This window comes from Talaromyces marneffei, chromosome 7 (assembly GCF_009556855.1).
Source record: "Talaromyces marneffei chromosome 7, complete sequence".
NCBI classification, from domain to species: domain Eukaryota; kingdom Fungi; phylum Ascomycota; class Eurotiomycetes; order Eurotiales; family Trichocomaceae; genus Talaromyces; species Talaromyces marneffei.
In genome coordinates, this window is record NC_072354.1 from 129,978 (window position 1) to 151,864 (window position 21,887).

At 45.6% G+C, this 21,887-nt stretch overlaps 5 protein-coding genes across 5 annotated transcripts; 3 read left to right on the forward strand and 2 right to left on the reverse strand.

Annotated features, from left to right (window-relative positions):
• Nucleotides 1-12: 12 nt before the first annotated feature.
• On the reverse strand, nucleotides 13-2,027 carry EYB26_008692 (uncharacterized protein; the record flags this gene model as incomplete). Its single annotated transcript, XM_054267943.1, has 6 exons — nucleotides 13-324; nucleotides 381-706; nucleotides 776-938; nucleotides 1,001-1,246; nucleotides 1,305-1,676; nucleotides 1,749-2,027. The coding sequence occupies 6 exons, from the start codon at nucleotides 2,025-2,027 to the stop codon at nucleotides 13-15; spliced, it is 1,698 nt and encodes a 565-aa protein (XP_054123918.1).
• A 1,149-nt stretch (nucleotides 2,028-3,176) lies between these two features.
• EYB26_008693 (uncharacterized protein) lies at nucleotides 3,177-4,101 on the forward strand (the record flags this gene model as incomplete). The annotated part of the gene is made up of 3 exons (XM_054267944.1): nucleotides 3,177-3,432; nucleotides 3,509-3,966; nucleotides 4,036-4,101. The coding sequence occupies 3 exons, from the start codon at nucleotides 3,177-3,179 to the stop codon at nucleotides 4,099-4,101; spliced, it is 780 nt and encodes a 259-aa protein (XP_054123919.1).
• Nucleotides 4,102-5,782: 1,681 nt separating this feature from the next.
• Nucleotides 5,783-17,652, forward strand: EYB26_008694 (uncharacterized protein; the record flags this gene model as incomplete). The annotated part of the gene is made up of 3 exons (XM_054267945.1): nucleotides 5,783-7,327; nucleotides 7,387-16,627; nucleotides 16,671-16,759. The coding sequence occupies 3 exons, from the start codon at nucleotides 5,783-5,785 to the stop codon at nucleotides 16,757-16,759; spliced, it is 10,875 nt and encodes a 3,624-aa protein (XP_054123920.1).
• Nucleotides 17,653-17,868: 216 nt separating this feature from the next.
• EYB26_008695 (uncharacterized protein) lies at nucleotides 17,869-19,671 on the reverse strand (the record flags this gene model as incomplete). Its single annotated transcript, XM_054267946.1, has 2 exons — nucleotides 17,869-19,566; nucleotides 19,648-19,671. The coding sequence occupies 2 exons, from the start codon at nucleotides 19,669-19,671 to the stop codon at nucleotides 17,869-17,871; spliced, it is 1,722 nt and encodes a 573-aa protein (XP_054123921.1).
• Nucleotides 19,672-21,272: 1,601 nt separating this feature from the next.
• Nucleotides 21,273-21,797, forward strand: EYB26_008696 (uncharacterized protein; the record flags this gene model as incomplete). Its single annotated transcript, XM_054267947.1, has 2 exons — nucleotides 21,273-21,695; nucleotides 21,756-21,797. 2 exons carry the CDS (start codon nucleotides 21,273-21,275, stop codon nucleotides 21,795-21,797), a joined length of 465 nt encoding a protein of 154 aa, XP_054123922.1.
• Between the last annotated feature and the right edge of the window lie 90 nt (nucleotides 21,798-21,887).

A 21,887-nucleotide genomic window follows, 5' to 3' on the forward strand; every position in this document is an offset into this window, starting at 1 on the left:
AAGAAGCTAACTTTACTCGCCGCGTTCCATTGCTCTCAGCTTCACTTTCAGAATCTTATTGTTCTGGTTCTTAGGAATCTCGGCAATAAAGGAAATTCTGTCGTGTAACCAATGCAACTCGCTGAGATGTTTCTCCACATGCTCCCTGATTGATTCCTTTACCTGTTCTTCAGAAAGGTCTTGCATAGTATCCGGTGATCTTACAACAAATGCCTTTGCACGCTCACCAGCATGTTCGTCCTTAACACCAATGACAGCCACGTCACGAACAGCTGGGTGTACAATCAGCGCAGCTTCAATGTCGGTGGGAGAAACTTGCATGCCCTACAATAATGAGTTAGTTGTAAATTTGGGAAAAGACGCCTTGCATGAAGTCTGACCTTGACTTTAATCATATCTCTCAAGCGGTCAACAATTACTAGATGTTCGTTCTGCTGAGGTGATAGCCTGATCAGACCAACATCACCAGAATGAAGCCAACCTTCTGAGTCAATCAGGGTTGTAGTGGCTTCGGGATCATTGAGATATCCAGAAATGATGTTTGGTCCCTTCAATAGAACTTCACCAGGCTTTTCATGTTCTTCAATATCGATTCCATTTTCGTCAATTAGTCGGAGTTGAACTTCGGGTAGAAGTGATCCCGAAGACCCGTACATTTGGTCGTGGGCGTTTGTAAATGTTGCAATAATGGAACTCTCAGTAAGACCTAGCACTGGTTAGATCCTATTTTCCATCGCGTGTGTTGGAAACTTTGTTGACGAAAGGCCGTATTTACCATAACCAGGAAGAATCTTCCAATCGGGCCTGACTTTCTTGACGGCCTCACCGAGATTCTTGTCAAACGGCGCAGAACCTGAAATGATTGTTTTCACTGACGACAAATCAAACATTTGGAACAAGAATGGGTTCTTGATCAATGCGCCAACAATGGCGGGGACCTTTATACGAGGTATTTATTAATTACGGCTCGTTACCATTATCGCGAAAAGATAGGACTCACTAAATACAAACGCTCCAGTTTGAAGGTAGTAACCGCTTTCAACATCTTCATCATGTCGAAGTTGGGCTGAAGAATGATGGCATCTCCCCGCCATAACAACATATGCGACACTTCAAGCGCGTACGTGTGACTCAATGGGAGGAACAGAATTCCACTCTCAGGTTGGCTGGGGGTATATCCACCGTCGAAAGTGGCGGTTTGAAGGATATTAGCGATGATATTGTAGTGTCCGATTTTGGCAAGTTTCTGTTGAGGTCAATAGTTAGTCTTCTTTGTTCATATTTCGTGGGGAGATGCTGAGTACCTGTAAGCCAGAGGTACCACTTGTGGCAGCCAAGTAAGCCACCTGTTTCTTTCCTTGGCCCCTTTCCCATTTGAGCGGCTCCAAGGATGGCAAATCGGGACCCGCTGCAAGAAGCTGCTCAAAGCTTTTGTGGCCATCTACAGTGCTCACAGGCTCGCCGGGAACGGGGATGGTGTAGATATTTTTTTGTGGGATGTCCAATGGGTTTGTTACTTGGAGACATGTCTTCAATAGACTGGGAGAGACGAAAATGGCCTTGCATTTGGAACGAGTCAAGTGCTGTTCGATTTCTTTGTTTGAGCTTCCGGTGTGGATTGTCAAGCAGATACCGTTGAGTCGATGAACGGCCCAGCATAGGATAAGGTATTCAACCTGTTTATGGGAAAGAATTGTTAGCGAACAGAACCACCTCGTACCAGCCTATAATAGGTATGTAGGATTTACAGAGTTGAAGCTGTAGATAGCCAGGACTTTGTCCCATGATTCACCTTCGTTAGGTTTCCATCCAAGCTCGTTGCTTAAGCTTGGTGCAACGAGGTCTACCTGTTCGCGAAGTGCATTGAGCGTGTACTGCTTTCCTGTGATACCACAGATGAGCGGGCTGGCTCCGGATGTCTCTGCTCGTGGGCTTTGATATCCGCTCAGCACGAATTCGCCAACGGGGATATCATCGGGAATTGGACACGGCAGACTTGGCACCCAAGATGGAGATTTGAAAACCATTGCGTGAATAGAATTGATTCTGGCGCTTGAAAATTTTATTTTTAGTATTGGAGTGCAAGTATGAAGGAATGATTTTGTTGTAACTGACTAGATTGAAATCTTCAAGTCAGAAGCTGGCGAAACTACTCTACATTCACGCGGGGATATGAGCCTACTTCGAGAAGAACTGCACCGGACATAAAGGACTTAGCTCTTCGCACAGCTTCTAGGGATGTTCGAGAAGTCGAGAGCTGAGGGCTTCGTGTGGAGTCATTGATGTGTGTCCACACTTCGAGGCACAAAGTGATATTTACAGCTGTACAAATATGTGGTCATCATCTGTACCAGTGCAGGGTAAATACGTGTATGGGTGTTATTACCAATCCCTGTCTGTGATGAATGGTTAAGCTGTGAGATTTAACTAGCGCACGAGGAGCTGCAGCTAATCCACTAGTTGGCCGTAAGCTAAAGAGCTCATGCTGCTCGTAAGGAAGCTTTCAAGCGTATGTGGTACGGTACATGAGTGTAAATAACATGCTGTTGTGTATTGTCTGTATTGTCTGTATTGGTGGTATTACATTTCGTATCATGATTCGTATTGTGCAACTAGCGTGTATTATTTCAAACAATGGGTCAGCCACAAAATAAGGTTCTAATAAATATTAACCTTAAATTTACCTGCTTTGTGGATCAGATTGTGAATCCTGATTCGACCATTCTCGTTTACGATTTCAGCTTTCTTACTGCGTAGAGCAGGTCCGAATCCTAGTCAGGTACAATACTACGAGTACTAAATATGTAGAGCGACTTTGAACTCAAGGAGTACCTTGCAAGATCTAACTTGGCATGTTGCATACGTATTGCTTACATTTTTGAATGGTTTCGTTCACGTTTATTACCGTGGACTGGTTTGTCATGAAACTTCAATATTTGGCCCCAGTGGAAATTCTATATTTATCATACTGCATTGTCATTCTATAATGGTTTGGAGGATGGTGGGACATCGGAATTTCCGAGACTTGGCGCGACGTGCTTCGGACCGAAACCGAGTCGTGACTGAATTCTGGTTGATGACTCGTTGCACCGGTTGCTGTTCGTCCCTGTGCTCGAAAGAAGTCGAGTCGCAACATTCAGCCAAACCACCGAGATATTCAACATACCGCCTGTAAAATGTTTGGAGATAACCCAGTGATTATTCAACAAGAACGGTTCCAGGCATCGTCAGTGCCATTGTTTCTCATCCACGATGGCGGCGGCACAATAACCAGTTATCATTCGTTTGGCGACCTAGGTCGCGATCTATACGGAATTTACAATCCAAGATTCCAGGATAATGAAGAATGGACTAGCGGTATTGTAGAGATGGCTCAAGAATACGTTGAGATGATAAAGAGCATCTCTCCAGCAAATAGGATCATGTTGGGCGGTATGTGTTTGTTTTATTAACTTCCGCAGCAGCATATATTCAACTAGACATTGACTAATTTTTTTTCGTGGCATAGGTTGGTCCCTGGGAGGTTTAATAGCCCTGGAAATGTCGCATATACTCGCAAACGATTTAATAATCAACGTTGTCGGCCTTATCATGATCGATATTGTTTATCCACCAGCGATAAGCGCCGCGAACCTAAACCCCGACGTTCGAGATATGAATCTTAGTCGAGATATTCCCGTAAAACAGCGTCAAAGGATGATGAAGCTCATTAAGGAGGCAACTGCTAGTGCAAAAGCCTATGAACTCCCAACATGGACCAGTGGTTCTGAATCCGACTCAAGCATGGACTCGATATCTATGCCTTCTCCGCCTCCAACTGTTTTACTCCGAGCAAAAGATCCCGTGCCATCGCGCAGGGGTACAAAAATTCCCAATATGTTAGGTTGGGATAGTTATGAAGCTGATCTTGTTAAGGAGATCTATGAGATTCCCGGCCATCATTTTAGCATTTTTGATTCAGTCAATGTTAGTCAAAATCACCTTTCTCTTAGCATTCATTCAGGTTATCGGTCAAAGGAGCTAACTAGATGATAGATTGATCAATTCACTACATCTCTACGTGAGACGTGTACTTTGCTGGAGAATGGTATAATTGTATGAATCCGAATTAGGCATAGTGGATACCTACCTACGTACTATAAATGTATTTTCTAAACGTTACATATTTTCTATTATAAGCCAAATGTCCATATAACCGCGAATAACACGTACCAAGTTGCGTAGAATTTTCTCAATTCCGTGTTCAGATCGAAAAACTACGACTGTGTCATCAGAATACCTTCAGAGGGCTAGGCAGTCATATAGGAAGCCTAATCAGGCTAATAAAAATAATTTTCTCTTCTTGTTTCATTTCATGCTATAAATACATTACAATAACATGCATTCTACCTTATTGTCGGTGCAAGTCTCCACACTTGGCCAAGGTAGTGTCGACACATCAAAACCTCACTGAACAACTTTCGGGTGCAAAGCTCCCAGTAAAGCCTTCTGCGCGCTGATATTCAACCTTGTCGAAATATGGGTCAAGTTCCATTTTAAGCTAAAATTAAGTAAGCTTATTCTAGTCTCTAGCTTTCCTCGGGTACTTGTTATTCACTGGTCCAGGATTCCAATGTTGGTAATAGTATGGTATGGCCATTGAATTGCCTTTGATTATGGTACGTATGTCAGGATATAAGTCGAACATGCATGCATCAATGTATTTGCCTCGACGGTTCCTCGGATTACATCCATGCAAGCATGTGAATGTATTCGCAACCCGACCAATGAGACTAACTTGTGGATAGAGTACTTCGTATGCAATATAGAATATTGAAATATGTAACACATTTTACGATATGTACCAGTATTCAGACTGGATACAGACCGGTTTGGATAACCAGGTACAGGCGAGGATGATCGTATAAACATCCCCGTAGCACTCTTTGTCTATTCACTGTGCTTCAAGATCCAAATTTCGGACCTTATCCTGGGGCTAGAAATATTTAGAGTCAAGAAGAGTAGAAGAACATAATGTATAGTATGTCCGAGTGGATCCATGTGGGTGTAGGTTACTTAACTCTACACGAACTAACCAAGCACATGTCTGCGACTCCGCGATGATTTGCAGACTACGCAGTGGCAGTTCGGTTGACTTTCGGGATGCTACGTAACTATTTGCTATCCCGTTGGGCCAGCCTTCAAACTGTCAATCAGCATCTTAATTCATGCTTATTATGCACATGTCGGGGACGCTCAGTCCCGCAAACGAGGAGGATCCACACATTACAATTGTTACGGCGTAAAATAATAATACATTGTTACCGTAATACGGTCGATACCGTTCGCGTTACGGGTGTGTGTTATTACAATTCATACAATTCGTACAGCCTTAATTACGGATACGGCCCCCAGATTGCCCACTCGAAATACGTACGTACAGTAACTTGAGCTTGAAACTCAATCCCATGTCTCGAAGTTAACTGATCTGTCAGAGAAGATACTACATACATAATGCTTACAACGTGTAGTTAACGAACTCGACGGATCTTCGGTTCTGGCACATGTACATGCTGGCTGTGGCGCTAAGCTGAAAACGGTGCGAAGCTGTATGTGTATCCTGGCATGATCCCCGAAACTGTTTGGGATAGAATCATAGAAGGGATACAGCCAGCGTCATCAAGCTTGTTGCTTCAGAACTTTTAGGGTTCAAGGTTGTATCTGCGAGAGTTTTATGTACAGACATCGACTGCAGAATTTTCCAGTAATTAGCTAGGTCAAGAACCGCATAACCAAAGACAATATGGATTTCGATAATGTCTCAAGTGTTTTCGGAGCCATTGATCAACAGGTCAAAAAAAGGATCTTCCACAACCTCAAAGAAGCAGAAGACTTTTTAAAGGATCTTTATGCCGACCTTCTAAAAAAGAATGCATCGCAGATAGATCACAATCGGTCCTTTCTGGGCCTTGGAGGGGACTCCTTATTAGCAGTTTTTGTGATCGCCCGTTTGAGAGAAAATGGTTTCATGATTGAAGTTGCAGACGTTCTATTAGATGGAAGTATTGCCCAGCTTTCGCAAAAACTGGTCACGGAAGAAGAGCCGCGTTCAAATAGACGAAAATCAACCGATGACAACGATGACTGTGTCATTTTCGACACGGTGTCAGAGATTCCTGCTATTTCCGACTCGCAAGTGAAGAAGGATGGATTCTCTTTGCCAGAGGACTTGAAACGTCTACTGCTTCCAACATTGCAGCAAATCACAACATCTCCTCTAGACGATATAGAAGCAATCGTTCCATGCTCGCCTCTTCAAGAAAAGACGCTTCTTGGCCAGGCTATCAGTCCTGTAGCCTACCAATGCTCTTTTACAATCCGTGTCAAGCTATCAATAGACCATGACATGCAGAGCGTCGGCGACTTATGGAGTACAATAGTATCTCAAAGATCCATCTTGAGAACTGTCTTTATTGATAGTGTGGCACAACCTGGCCACTTTGATCAGGTCATTCTTCGACATGTGGAACCTAATGTTCGCTTGATAGACGCAACCGGCTCGCCAGATGACCTAGACCTGGAATCGCGCCGACCTGTCATACCAGAGAAGTTTAAGGTTCCTCATTGTTTGCATGTTACGAAGATTGCTACAAGAGAATTTTATCTCAAACTGGACATCAGCCATTCCTTGATAGATGGACACTCTGCAGAGGTGCTGTTGAGAGATATGGCATCTCTGTTATTTGACCGCAATGGACGTCGAGAGATCCTATCGTATAGGGATTATGTGGCGTACTACCAGAAAGTTGAATCTAAGCAGGTGGCATCACAGTATTGGCAATATTACACTGCAAATGCACGAGAGACGCATGTGCCAATGTTGAAAGACCAGGAGCCCATGCGTGATCTACAAACACTACGATTTGCATTCGATATCACCTCGGACCTAAATCATTTCTGCGAGTCGCATAAAGTGACTATCGCGAACATATGTCAAGTCGCCTGGGGACTGGTACTTCGATATTATACAGGCCAGGAGAGCGTATCCTTCTCTTATATTACGTCAACCAGGGAAGCACCATTAAGTGGTATCATGGACGCAATTGGCCCATATATCAATACACTCCTTTGTGCCATGCAACTTGGCTCACAAAAGGTTTCTGATGTCCTCAGCCACGTGAGCCAGGAGTATTTACAGAGTTTGAAACATCAGAACGAATTCTCCCAAAGCTTTTCTGCTCGACAATGGGGCAATACAGTCATGTCGTTCAGGCGGAATCTGACTCGGGAACTAGAGTCAATCATGGGGCTGGAATTGGATATTATAGACGCATATAGCCCAACGGATGTAAGTACACATTTTTCACAAAATACAAACCGTGTCTCGTTACTGAATCAACTAAAAAGTATGATCTATCGCTCAATATCCAGGCAGGGCAATACCGGATAGATGTCAGTATGGACTACTGGTTGTCGAAGATGGACGCCCATTATGCTGATGCCCTGCTGAAAAGCTTCCGCGAGGCTATTAATTGTGTTATTAGCCAACCTTTTGCAAATGTGGAAGGTTTGGATCTGTTGCCTCGCGAGCATCGAGCTCAGATTATCGAAAGAAATGGTAGAATACCTCAAACGGTACAATCATGTATTCACGAACTGGTCGATCAGAAGGCCCACGAGCAACCCAATGCTCAGGCGATCGATTCTTGGGACGGAAACTTGACATATGAAGAGCTAAACCAACAGGCAAAGATATTATCATCTCATCTCATAAGTCAAGGTGTACGACCTGAAGTAATGGTCGGTATGTGTATGGAGAAGTCGAAATGGGCAGTCATCGCTATGCTTGCAATCCTTTACGCTGGTGGTGCTGTTGTCCCCTTGGGAGTTCAACATCCCTTAACACGTATTACAGACATCCTGGTTGATTCGGAGGCAGTTTTGATTTTGGTGGATTCTCAGCAAGCTAGGAGGCTAGCAGAAGTCAGCAAAGCAAAGATTGTGGTCGACGAGGCATTGTTCAACACCATTATAATTACACCCATGACAGAACCTAATATCCCAAACACAATACCAGTTAATGCTGCCTGGGTTATTTATACTTCAGGAAGCACTGGAAAACCGAAAGGTGTGTTGTTAGAGCATGGGGCTCTTTGTTCAAGTATGATCGCGCATGGCGCGGTATTTGACATGGGTAGACATGCTCGAGTTTTCCAATTTGCCGCCTATACATTTGACGCCGCTATTCAAGAAAATTTTGCAACTCTTCTCTACGGGGGCTGTATTTGTATTCCTTCGGAGGATGATCGCATGAATCATTTGGCTCGTGCGATAATTGATCGCAACGCCGACTACGTCGGGTTGACTTCAAGCACGGCAACACTCATTCTTCCCCACGAGTTGCCACATGTAAAGCAGCTCATTCTGTTTGGTGAACCTGTTAAAGCTAGTGTGGTTGAAGCATGGCTCGGACATGCAAGGATTCTCAACGGTTACGGTCCAACCGAATGTTCCATTTTCTCAAGTGTCAGCAAACCCTTTAAGGACGTGAGATCTCAGATCTCTAATATTGGATTTGTAACTACCGGAAACTTCTGGGTAGTGGACTCCAGTGATCTAAATCGTTTATGCCCAATTGGATGCCCTGGTGAGCTACTTATCGAAGGCCCATTGCTCGCCCGTGGTTACGTGAACGATCCCGTAAAGACGAATAACGCCTTTATAACCGATCCTTGCTTTATTCGTCAATTGAAATTGGGAAGTGGGAGACGGATGTATCGCACTGGCGACATTGTTCAACAAAACTCGGATGGCTCACTTACATATCTCGGTCGTCGTGACACACAAGTCAAAATCCGTGGCCAGCGTCTGGACGTCGGTGAAGTCGAATACTGGGTATCCAAATTGTTCAAAGATGTGACTACCCCTATTGTGGATGTTATAAAACCGCGAAATGAATTGGTTGCTGTGGTGGATTTTGCACAAGATTCCCCCTACCGTTCAAATGTTCATGGCTTCCAATTATTGCCGCCCTCTGAGATGCTCAAAAATGCTTTTCAACGACTTCGCGAACGCCTGTTAGAGAAGCTTCCATCATACATGGTCCCAAGTGTATATGTTCCTCTGGCAGACATGCCCCTTACACTATCAACAAAGACGGATCGTAGGGCTGTTTTGCAATTGGTCTCATCCCTCCAGCCCTCAGAGGCCAGGGCATATATGACAAGTGCGGATCCAAAAACAAATCCGACGACCGAAATGGAGAAAACTTTGCAATATCTATGGTCAGAGGTGCTTGGCGTGAGTCTAACAGATATTGGTACTAATGACTCATTCCTTGAGATTGGGGGTGATTCCATTACAGCCATTCGTATGGTTGATGTCAGCCAGAAGAAATTTGGGTTTAGAATGACAGTAGCCAATATCTTCCTCCATCCGAGACTCAAAGATCTGGCTACACTCTTGACAAGTGACGATATGGATATCGATGCGCAACCTGGACAGGATACTGTGCCCTTTGAATTATGGGGTTCGGGTGTAGATGGTCTGAGAGATATTGCTACACGTTGTGGATTATCCGTCGAAAACATTGAAGATGTTTACCCATGTACACCACTCCAAGAAGGTCTAATGGCTATTACTATGCATCAACCGACGGCATATGTCAGTCGCCGTGTTTTCTCCATGTCGAATGACATTGATATTGACCGGCTGAAGCAGGCTTGGCAGACATTGAGTGATAGTGCTCCTGTATTACGGACTCGCATACTTGTAGACCAAGCTGGAGATTCCGTCCAAGTGTTGATCCGTGCTCCATCTGTTATTGAATGGCACCAGGGTAATGACCTTACATCTTATATTGACCAAGACCAACGGCAAGGAATCACATATGGTCAACCGTTGGTCCGCTTTGGTCTAGTTTCTGAGACACCTGGTGATCGGTATTTCATCTGGACTGCTCACCACAGCGTTTATGACGGATGGAGCGCAGGATTGATGTATAAATATGTCGTCTCAATCTATCAGAGCCAAGTTGTACCCCAATCAGTTCCCTTCACACGGTTCCTTCGCTATCTGTCGCAAAGTGACATCGATAAGAGTGCGGCCTTCTGGCGAAAACAGCTGGAGGGCGACGTGTCGGGAAATTTCCCACCATTACCTACTGCTAACTATCAGCCGAAGCCGCGTCAACGTTTGTTATATGATCTAAAGGTTTCGTCTCCGGTGCGCTTGGTCGTGGGACCTTCTACGGTACTTCGTGCAGCGTGGGCGTTGGCCCTTGCGCAATACATGGGACTGTCCGATGTGGTGTTTGCTGTCACATTATCAGGCCGAAGTGCCCCTGTACGAAATATCACGGAGCTTATTGCACCTACAATAACAACTGTTCCCGTTCGCATCGCGATTAATACGGCTATGGGAATACGCGACTTTTTTACACAACTGCAGTCTCAGGTTGTTGAGACAATTCCATTTGAGCACACCGGTTTGCAAAACATCAAGAAGCTGATGCCAGACTTATCTGATGCCTTGGAGATCAACAATCTCTTCGTCGTTCAACCTACATCAGAAAAGGAGCAGGCCACTAGCTTCCCCGGTTTGGTACCTCAAGATGATGCACTATCGGTGAATGCTTTCCACAGTCATCCCCTAGTTGTAGAGTGCAGTCTCCCAACCAGTCCTTCGCAACCAGTAGCGGTGGAGGTCACATATGACGATAATATTATTTCGGAAGCTGAAGTCTCTAGAATCATTCGACAGTTTGATCATATCGTTAGTCAAATCAGTGAAAAGGCAGCTCAAGGCAACCAGTCAATTGCCAGCATTGACATGCTCAACTCATACGACCTGGAGAAACTGAGAGAGATAAATTCACATATACCACCAACTACTGAAGAAGTTGTACAAAATCTCATACTGAAGTCAATTCAGCAACGACCAAATGATATTGCAATCGATGCTTGGGATGGAGCATTCACTTATGAAGAACTAGACCGACACGCGAAACGGGTGTCTAGCTACTTAATCAATATTGGGGTTGTTCCTGACATGCTGGTAGGAATGTGCATGGATAAATCAAAATGGGCATCTGTAGCAGTTCTTGCCATTCTCTATGCAGGCGGGGGTGTAATGCCACTGGGAGTGCAGCATCCGTTGGAGCGAGTTGCAACCATTTTATCCGACTCGTCTTGTACTGTCATCCTGTGTGATAAACAGCAAAACGAACGCCTGCAAGGCATGACAACGCACATTGTAGAGGTCAAAGGGTTGGTTAAATCCTCGACCGGGCCCATCACGCAGTCATTATGTACTACAGTCCGACCGGAACATGCTGGCTGGGTTATTTACACATCCGGCAGTACTGGAAACCCCAAGGGTGTCATACTACAACACAAAGCTCTGTGTTCGGGAATAAAAGGTCACAGTGCTCGCTTCAAATTTGATACCAACACACGTCAATTCCAATTTGGCGCACATACATTTGACATCACGATCCAAGAAATCTGCTCGACTTTGATCCATGGTGGCGTTGTGTGCGTCCCATCTGAACATCAAAGAATGAACGAGCTTTCAGCGACCATCGCAGCCATGCAAGTAAATTTCCTTGGTCTGACATCTACGAGCGCATCGTTAATAGATCCCCGCGACACGCCAACAGTGAAGACATTGACCTTGTTCGGAGAAGCGGTCAAACCCTCTGTTGTTGAGACTTGGTTGCCGTACGCTGAGGTGATCAATGTATACGGCCCATCAGAGTGTACTATTCACTCTGTATGTAGTCCAGCCATCAAGGATAAGAAGGATTCTTTGAACATTGGATATCCGCTCAATGGCGCGGCGTGGGTAGTAGAGCCCACGAATTACCATCGCCTGTGCCCAATCGGTGCTCCTGGTGAACTTCTTATCGAGGGTCCAGGCCTAGCCCGAGAATATCTCAATGATTCAACAAAGACAAAGGCTGCTTTCGTAGAAGATGCCGCTTTTGTTGAAAAGTTTGGCTCCTCGGCGGGAACACGCCGTATATATCGCACAGGTGATTTGGTTCGACAAAACACAGATGGCTCCCTGACTTATCTTGGACGACGCGATACCCAGGTTAAAATCCGTGGACAACGTGTTGATGTCGCGGAAATTGAATATTGGATAGCCAAGGCTTTGGAAGGCAATCTTTTGACGGTTATGGTGGACCTTCTGGCAGGCACAAACGATCGAGAAAACTTCTTGCTCGTTGCGGTTATGGACTTCGTGGAGAGTAGCACTTATCTTCAACACGAGACACTTGATGGTTCAGTGCTTCTTTCTCCTTCTGCCGTTTTCCGCAAGGACTTTCAGAGCATCCGAGATTTCCTGTCCACAAAGTTGCCGGCATATATGATTCCTAGCACCTATGTTCCAATGCTTCAAGTTCCCAAAACAGTGACCGGCAAGACAGATCGTCGCTCAACTCTTACCCTGCTAAAAGGGGTAGACCGTTCGATATTAATGCAGTATTCAAACGACAATGCTCCCAAGGAAATGCCAACCACTACAACCGGTAAAGACATTCAATCGCTATGGGCCCAAATCTTCAAGCTAGACACCAAAGATATCGGCCTCCAGGACAGCTTCATGCAACTTGGTGGCGATTCCATTACAGCCATCAGGTTGGTGGAGGCTGGGCGCAAAGTCAACTACCAGCTTACAGTCGCAGATATATTTGCACACACGAAGCTTGAAGATATGATTAATTTCGTTGAGAACCGAGGCTCACAGACAACCGAAGATGCGCCACTTGAACCATTTCAACTTTGGAATAACGTTGCCAGTCAAAACAAAGCTATCATTGCTGCTCAGTGTAGAGTCAATATTGATCAAATAGAGGATATATATCCCAGTACTCCTCTCCAAGAAGGGCTTACGGCCATAACCATGCGCCAACCTCACGCCTACGTTAGTCGTCGCATCTTCGAATTGACTGATGAAGTTGATGTTGAGCGATTGTGTGCGGCTTGGCAAGTTATGTCGGACGCTACTCCCATATTACGAACACGTATTGTCTTGGAAGAGAATGCTAGAGCTCTTCAAGTAGTTGTTAAGGAGCCTATATCATGGTCACGAGAGAAAAACTTGGATAATTATTTGAGGAAAGATCGCAGCTGCGGCATCGACCCAGGAATGCCTCTGGTGCGTTACGGATTAGTCGATGATCAACAATCAGGCAAGAAGTTCTTCATCTGGACGGCACACCATAGTGTTTACGACGGATGGAGCATGCAGCTTCTATATCAAAGTGTTGCATCCATATATTCAAATGACATCATACCACACGGCATACCGTATACACAATTTATCAGATATATCAACAGCATTGACTCTGCCTCAGCTACTTCATATTGGCGGAATCAACTCTCCGGGGAGGAAGTCCTTGCACAATTCCCCCCTCTACCCAAAGCGAAATATCAGGCTAAACCCCGTTATTCACTTCAGCACCGGATGCAATCGGCACCTGCAAATCAGGCACAGAATGTGTCATCCTCTAATCTTATGCGAGCTGCGTGGGCATTGACAGTTATGCAATTCACTGGAGTAAACGATGTTCTCTTTGGCGTCACCTTGTCTGGTCGAACTGCGCCTGTTACTGGAATCACCGAGATGATTGCCCCTACATTAACTACCGTACCAGTGCGCATCAGTCTCAACCCATCACAATCTGTATCCAAATTCCTCGAGTCCGTCCAAAAACAAGCAATCGAGATGATGCCGTATGAACATACCGGCATACAAAAGATCCGGGAACTGGTGCCAGAATTAGCCCCTCAATTGGAATTGAATCATATTTTCCTCACACAACCAGTTGAAGAGAGTGAAAAGACCCTGCAGTTTCGGGGACTGAAACCAAGGGATGAGGATGATTCCGAATCATTCCACAGTCAGGCTCTGATAATTGAGTGTACTCTTGGAAAAGAGTCGGATCCACATGCCATTGTAGATGTCAAATTCGACGATGCCGTCATCTCGGAAGTGGAAGTGTCACGTTTGATACGCCAGTTTGACCATACTGTAGGCCAACTAAACCATGCGAATTCCAGTATCCTTGTTAAAGATTTGAACATCTTGAATGAGTACGACTCAAGACTTCTCGTCGATTTGAACAGCTCCGCGATTCCTCTTGCTGATTCTTGTGCTCATCATCTGATCAGCAATGTGGCAAGAGCTCAACCGGGCCTAGTAGCCATTGAAGCTTGGGATGGTTCCTTCACGTATCATGAATTAGAGACACTGGCGCGGGCACTAAGTCAAAAACTCAAGAATATGGGAGTTAAACCGGATACTCTGATTGGTGTGTGCATGAGCAAATCCAAGTGGGCTGCAATAGCAATGCTCGCAATTCTGCATTCTGGAGGAGGTGTCTTGCCTTTAGGCATTCAACATCCGATATCTCGAATCCAGGATATTCTTGTTGATACAGCTGCAACAATCCTCCTGGCTGATCAGGAACAAGCTGAACGCTTCCAGAATGTGACCCAATCTATCATCATAGTTGATGAGCTCCTATTTGAGAGTCTTGATGTTTCAGCTGAGGAGACCGTGATATCAGATGTAGAACCACACAACATCGCATGGGTTATTTACACTTCCGGGAGTACAGGCACACCTAAGGGTGTCCTTCTTGAGCATAGGTCACTCTGTTCCAGTATTCAAGGTCACGGACCAGCATTTGGACTCAAGAAGAACACTAGGATGTTCCAGTTCGCTGCCTATACCTTTGATGTGTCCATTCAGGAGCTTCTTTCCACATTGATATATGGCGGTTGTGTCTGCATTCCTTCCGAAGACCAGCGTATGGGCGCATTGGCAGAAACCATCAACAACTTCAAGGTCAATCTATTGGGTCTGACATCAAGCACTGCGTCCCTGCTTCGTCCTTTGGATGTTCCTACTGTTCAGCGATTGCTCCTCTTTGGCGAGGCTGTTAAGCCTTCTGTCGTAGAGGCATGGAGCAGCGTTGGTGTTTATAGTGCCTACGGCCCCTCTGAGTGTTCCATGCATTCCACATGCAGTGAACCGTTGACTTCAACAGTAGAAGCGGCAAATATCGGTCGCCCTTTTTCAGGAAATATATGGATCGCTGATCCCAAAGACTGCAACCGCTTGGTTCCTGTTGGTGCACCAGGTGAAATTCTGATAGAAGGATCGCTTCTTGCTCGAGGCTATCTCAACGATCCCGTCAAGACACAAGGATCGTTTATCAATGACCCAAGTTTTATTCGGCAGTTAGGACTTGAACCTGGTCGTCGAATGTATAGGACGGGTGATATTGCGCGTCAAAATGCAGATGGCTCATTCACCTACCTTGGCCGACGAGATACACAAATCAAGATTCGTGGTCAACGACTTGATGTTGGTGAAGTGGAGTATTGGATTACCAAACTCAAAGTGAATATTGGTACAGCAGTGGTTGACTTGGTGTCTCCAAATGACAATCAGATCCAGCAAATACTCGTGGCTGCTATTGATTTCGTTGAGGCGATCGAACCATCCAAACGTGTTTCCGTTATTTTGCCTCCCTCGGAAATGTTCCACAAGATATTCACAGCACTTAGAGAGGCCCTTCGACAGAAGCTTGCTTCATATATGGTGCCGACAGCATTCGTGCCATTTGCCAAAATACCGTTCAATGCTTCTGGAAAGACAGACCGTCGCGCAGTGAAAAAGCTACTAGAATCTCAGTCCATACAGGACTTGCTGTTTTACTCTTGCATCAAATCTGTGGCACAGAATGTCAAGACAAATGCTGAGGCGACTCTTCGTAGCCTATGGGCAGATGTCTTACAGATCGACCAAGTCACAATTGGTAGCGAGGATGACTTCTTCTCTCTTGGTGCAGATTCCATTCTTGCCATGAGACTTATCGGTGCCTCTAATTCAAGGGGAATCAAATTGGATATCAAAAACGTATTCCGAAACTCTACTCTGGAGAAGATGGCTCTGTCAATGGAGCAGATTTCACCGAATGCCACATCGACATCGTCACAGTATCAAAGCTTCTCGCTCGTTGAAAAGTCAGAAGTCAAGAGCTTGGTAGCATCATTGAATGCTATGGGCACCAAGATCTCCGAAAACAACGTTCTGGACATCTTGCCTACCACTGATTCCCAGGCGTTCAGTGTTGTAGGCGCTCTCACACAATCTCAGGTCGAAGTGCATTACTTCAAGATTGATGGAAACTCTCCATATGACGTTGACCACTTGCAAAAAGTTTGCTATGGTCTCTGCAACAGTATTGAGGCTTTTAGAACCGTCTACATGTTCCACGGCGACAGACTCCTTCAAGTGGTTCTGGACACTTATCAACAAAACATCCCCATCCTGGAAGTTGATGAATCCCTTGACGCTGCCACCAGTCAACTGCATGACAGTCAGCAGGGACCTCTAAAGCTTGGTAGCAGTTTAGTAGAGATTACTTTGCTCAGACGTAAGGGCACACTGGAGCATCGCATTTTGTTCCGCATGTCTCACGCAATTTACGATGGCATGTCGTTCCCGATTATATGGCAGACATTCCAGAGAATCTACGCAGGAGAATCGACGTTACCAAATACCGACTTCTCACAGTATCTGTACAGAATTTCTTCTAATCTTGAGGAGACATCTTATGGATACTGGCGTAATCTGTTGAAAAGATCATCGATGCCTCAACTGAGTGACAGTCGAAGTTTGCAAGATCAAGCACCAAGGGCAATGCAATTCTGTGCAATCAAGAAAGTACCAGTCGGAAGGCTTTCAATCAGTGGCATGACAAATGCCATTATTGTCAAAGCAGCCTGGGCCTTGGCGTTGGGTCATGTTGTCGGTACGCCTGATGTTGTATTCGGAGACACGGTTTCAGGACGCAATGTACCTAACGGAACTACATTCGACAATGTTATTGGCTCTTGCGCCACGCATGTTCCTCTCAGAATCAATGTACAAAACTCACGGACCGGAGTTGACCTTTTACTTGCTGTCCAAGATCAGCATTTTGAACGGATGCCATACGAGAACCTGGGATTCAGAAGTATAATCAACCACTGTACGGAATGGCTTCCATCCACTCGATTTACCTCCATTGTCAATCACAGACTAGCCAATCCAACTTCTATAAATCTTGGTGGTAATAACTACACTGTCGAGAACTGGATGCCAGATGCCGGTAGAATGACTAATTTGTACGATATCGCCGTCGTTTCAGAGGAGATTGACGGCCATCTCGAACTCACTCTTGGGTGCGCAGAGGGCACAATGTCTTCTGACGAAGCCGGAAGTTTGCTTGAACTTCTTTGCACGGCAGTGGGCATGCTGTCGTCGAAACCGGAATCTCCAATCAATGAGTTAGCTTCTTCTTTGAGCTCGAGTTTCGGCCACTCAAAATACCTAGCAAAGAACCCAACCCCAATCTCGAGCTCACTTGACGATGAGAATTTGGTACTACACCGCTCGAAGATCTTCGACATCTGGCAGTCCGTGTTTGGTAACAAGCGCGTCGTTGAACACTCATCACTTTCTTCTTCTCCATTCCATGATCTTGGAGGAGACCTGGTTGATGCTGCACAACTTGTATCTACTGCGCAGCAGCATGGCATCAACATCACTTTGGATGATCTCTTGAAATATTCAAGTTTGGAAAAAATGGTTTGTTACCTAGGTATTTGACATGATTCTCTTTGTCATACGTGTGTATAACTATGTATATATTTGTTTCGTTTAGTGTTGTATAGATTTCCTTTTGATTTGTATTTAGATTCACGATTTTTATGTGACTGATTGTACAGTAATAAATTTTCCTCGTACATAGATTGAGAAGTTTCTGAACTAAACGGATATCATATTATCCGCCAGAGCGCAATGTGTACCCTGGTACTAAGAGAACTATTCATACTGCTTCCAAATAGCTCCCAACCGCGACATCTCTGCCAAATCACCTGTCGGCGTAACATTCATACTCAGAGCCTGCTGAAACTGCGCCGCACCTTGCGCACCAGCACTGGTCTCATACCATCCCAGTTGTGCATTACCATACTGATGTGAATGATGATTCGACGCTGCTACAGAGATGTTATTCGCTCCTTGCAGCATGATGGACGACATGAACAAGGTTGCTTGTGTGTTCATTCTTATCTTTGTGATTTCGAGGATTTGGCGCATTCGGGGGACGGTTGCTTGATAGACTTGCATTCTTTCGCGGATGGCGACATTGAAGGGTTGGATGTTGTTTTCGGCGCAGGCATTGTTCCATATACCGCGCATTCGGGCTGAGTAGCCGTCGCACATACATTCATCGGGGCGTTCGCGAGGGGTCAAGGTGTGTGCAAGTTTGGTGTCTCGGAATGCTTCTTCGTAGCAGCTTCCACAGATGGTGGCTTCTTCGCCGCAATACCATCCACGATTGACATATGGGACATCTTTCGGACAGACTGGCAATGCGGAAAATCTCACAGCAAAATTCGTGAAGATAGAAAAGTCCTGGAGAGCTACTGCCTCGTCGAATTTCGCAAAGTAGCTGTGTGCTCGGGGTATACTTGGATGGAAATCGCAGATGTACGCTGATCCATCTGTTGGGCCATTAATTTGCTGGAAATATCCACCCATTCCAAACGTTTGCGCCAATCCAATATAGCATCTAGCACAGATTGCGAAGTTGGGACATCCGTTGACAGTATACCACATGACATTTTGGATTCCTTCTTTCGTACATACCGGCAAGTTTGGAATTGTTCGTGCTGCGTTTTGCCAGATGTCGAGGTTTTTCTTGTCGCAAGCCTCGTTCCAAGCAACAGCCATGGCCAACACGGTCGGGGAATTTGCGCATTCCCACACCTCGTTTCGTCGATTGGAAGGGATCTCAACTTGCGAGAAACTCGATGCCAATGGCGTAAGATCAACGCCGTCGTGGAAACATGCACCACACACCAGGACGTTGTGCATTGGTGGATGAGGCATGTACCAAAGCGTAGAGGAACACGCCGCTCCCTGAAGGTCCTTGCAGGCTGGGACTTTGAGTCGTGCAGTTGCCCATTCAACAAAGGTGGGCCAATTCTGGGACGGTGCATGTTCCAGGAGACATTTCTTCATAAAAGGAACGCAGATGTCACAACTTGCCTGGTTACCATGATTGACAACGTTGTTGTCTAGTATAAACCTATCCCGGAGGTTGGTTGCAGACACCACATCCTCGTAGCAACCTTCACAGCATACAAAGCCTTCGATTTCGTTGTTTCTAGGTCTGTACCAGCGATAACGATTGGTGCTGGTCGACAATGCGACAGGGTTACCGGGTCCTGTGCAATTCTGGACTTTGCCTCTGTGAATCATGTACTGGCGGATTGATTCCCAGTTGTTATTGTGTAGACCATAGCCGATGAGTGCTTCCATTCGCTTCGTATTCCAGAGACAGCGTCTATTAGGATGCGGTGCTAGTTTTTCTGATTGAAAGTGACCAAAAAATGGTGTATGACTGATTTTATCGGTATAGCATCTTGAGCAGACGGTAAAGTCGGGATTGTCTGTGGAATAGAACCAGGTTGTTGTGTATGCCACCGAAGTGTTTTCGGAGCATTGCTTGATGACCTATAGAATCGTTATCTCGATATCAGTGCATGCATATTACCTTTTGGTGGATGAGTTGAGAATAAAGATGATGAACCTTACATTCTGTTGGGAGTTGTAACTCATTTTGCCAGAACAGCCGTTTATTGCCCAGGCGTGCTCAGACCGCAAATTACAATTAATTTTATAATACGAAGTAGTCTCGAGAACATGTCTTATATACAAGAGTAGGGATCCTCGACCTCTCGGACACTTGCGGCTCTGCGCCTCATCTCGTTAGAAACTTCCCATTTCGGATACTAAGAGTGAGCCAACCGGGCCACCATGGGGCTTCGCTGGCTTATTTCAGCCATCCAGCAACCACGTTGCTACCACAAGGAGGGGCTGTGTGCTTGAAACCCCTACAAAGTGTGTTTAGCATTGGTGTACTGGTGACATTCAATTTATCCAACGTGTATGGTGGGGTGATTGCGAGATTGAGTTAGATGTATATTTGTTCGGTTGCACTCATGACTAGGGCGATTAGTGGTTACTCATCTAGCTACATGGGATGGGCTATGGCATCTAGGCCCTGCAATTTCAACACTTGACTCTTGAGTATGGTGGTTGAGATTGCATGGCACCGAACCTCACCTGTGTCAGTGCCAGTCTGCGCAACCCTAGGACAACCCTAACAATCTCAACAACCAGACTACCTACACCTAGCTATACAGAGTACGTTCCAGTAACTATATGAGCTACTTTGGCGCGGCCAATCAATAAGCCCGGGGTATATCAAACGCCACTGTTATAGGGTGTTCGGCGGTCCAGCATGGACATTAGATTAGATACGATATGATCGCATACCATGGCCGAGCATACAAAGTGCCCAAGAGCAGGTGGCTAGATCTTCCTCAGAACATGATCCTCACGATCTAAAAGACCCCGAGTCGCATATATCAGAAAACGGCATAGGTTGTCTCTGTAAAGATTAGGCTTGGAAAAAAAAAAGATACAGAAAAGTCTCATCCAATAGGTTGATGTCGGAAAAGTCTCATCCAATAAGTTGATGTGGCGAAACAGAAAATATTTGTTCATGCACGTCCTAAACACAGAGATGGTCCGATATATCCCGTACCATTCCAACGCCACGACTGTTCTGTCCACCATCGAAACCATTACGATAAAGATATGTGTGTAGTTGGCATACACTGTGCTATTCCTAGACGTACAGAATAGTTCTTGAACGAGGCCAACTCTACGGTCGATTGTTTCAATTGCCGCCGGCGTGGGCATTGGATATCGGGCATCGCTCTCTCGTATCGATGAATAGGAAGCATCGCTGGATTAGAAAGAAGAAACAATAAACACTAAACATGGCCAACCTGTGAATCTTCCCCAGATCTGGAGAAAGTCCAACTACCAACGAGTAAAAAGTCTTCCGACCGTGGAAAACCGGGTCGATTTTGCGGAAGGTCACGTGCAAGCCGTGAAGCAGAAAAAAAAAAGTCATCGACCCACAAGCCCCGACCTTTATTTGTTCGACGTCTCTTTCGAACTCTGCTATCCATCAACATTCGACTTGTCTTCATCGTTAATCTTGGTGTCGGTGTTACCCATCAATATTTGACCTTGATTATCGTCGCGCGCGCCGGCTAAATCGCTCGCCTTGCGGTAGTCGACCTCTCCTCCCCGACACTCGATTCTCGACTTCCACCACCTCCTCCTTATCCATACACACATACATAATGGATCACTCCCGCGATCCCTGTCCCTGGGTTGCTCTTAGCGACTTTGGCGGTGCTTTCTGCATGGGCGCCATCGGTGGTGCTGTCTGGCACGGTGTCAAGGGATTCCGGAATAGCCCCTATGGTGAACGCCGGATAGGTGCAATCACAGCCATCAAGGCGCGCGCGCCCGTTCTTGGTGGTAACTTTGGTGCTTGGGGTGGACTTTTCAGTATCTACGACTGCTCGGTCAAGGGCATCCGAAAGAAGGAAGACCCTTATAATGCTATTATCGCTGGTTTCTTGACTGGTGGTTCCCTCGCTATCCGTGGTGGTTACAAGGCTGCCCGAAACTCTGCTATTATGTGTGCCGTTTTCCTTGCTGTCATTGAGGGTGTCGGTATTGGTTTCCAGCGCATGATGGCTGATAACACAAAGCTTGAGGTATGATGAACCCACCGATCACGTGACGCATGTTGAGACTAACAAGTGATCAATTTCTAGCTTCCTCCTCCTCCTCCTTCAGAACAAAAAGCTTTTGCTTAATTTATTCCTCTTTCCCTTCACTAACGCGATATCGACTTCTCTCCCTCCGATCGACCTCCATCCCATCCTCTTTTTCTATACTGCCATTTT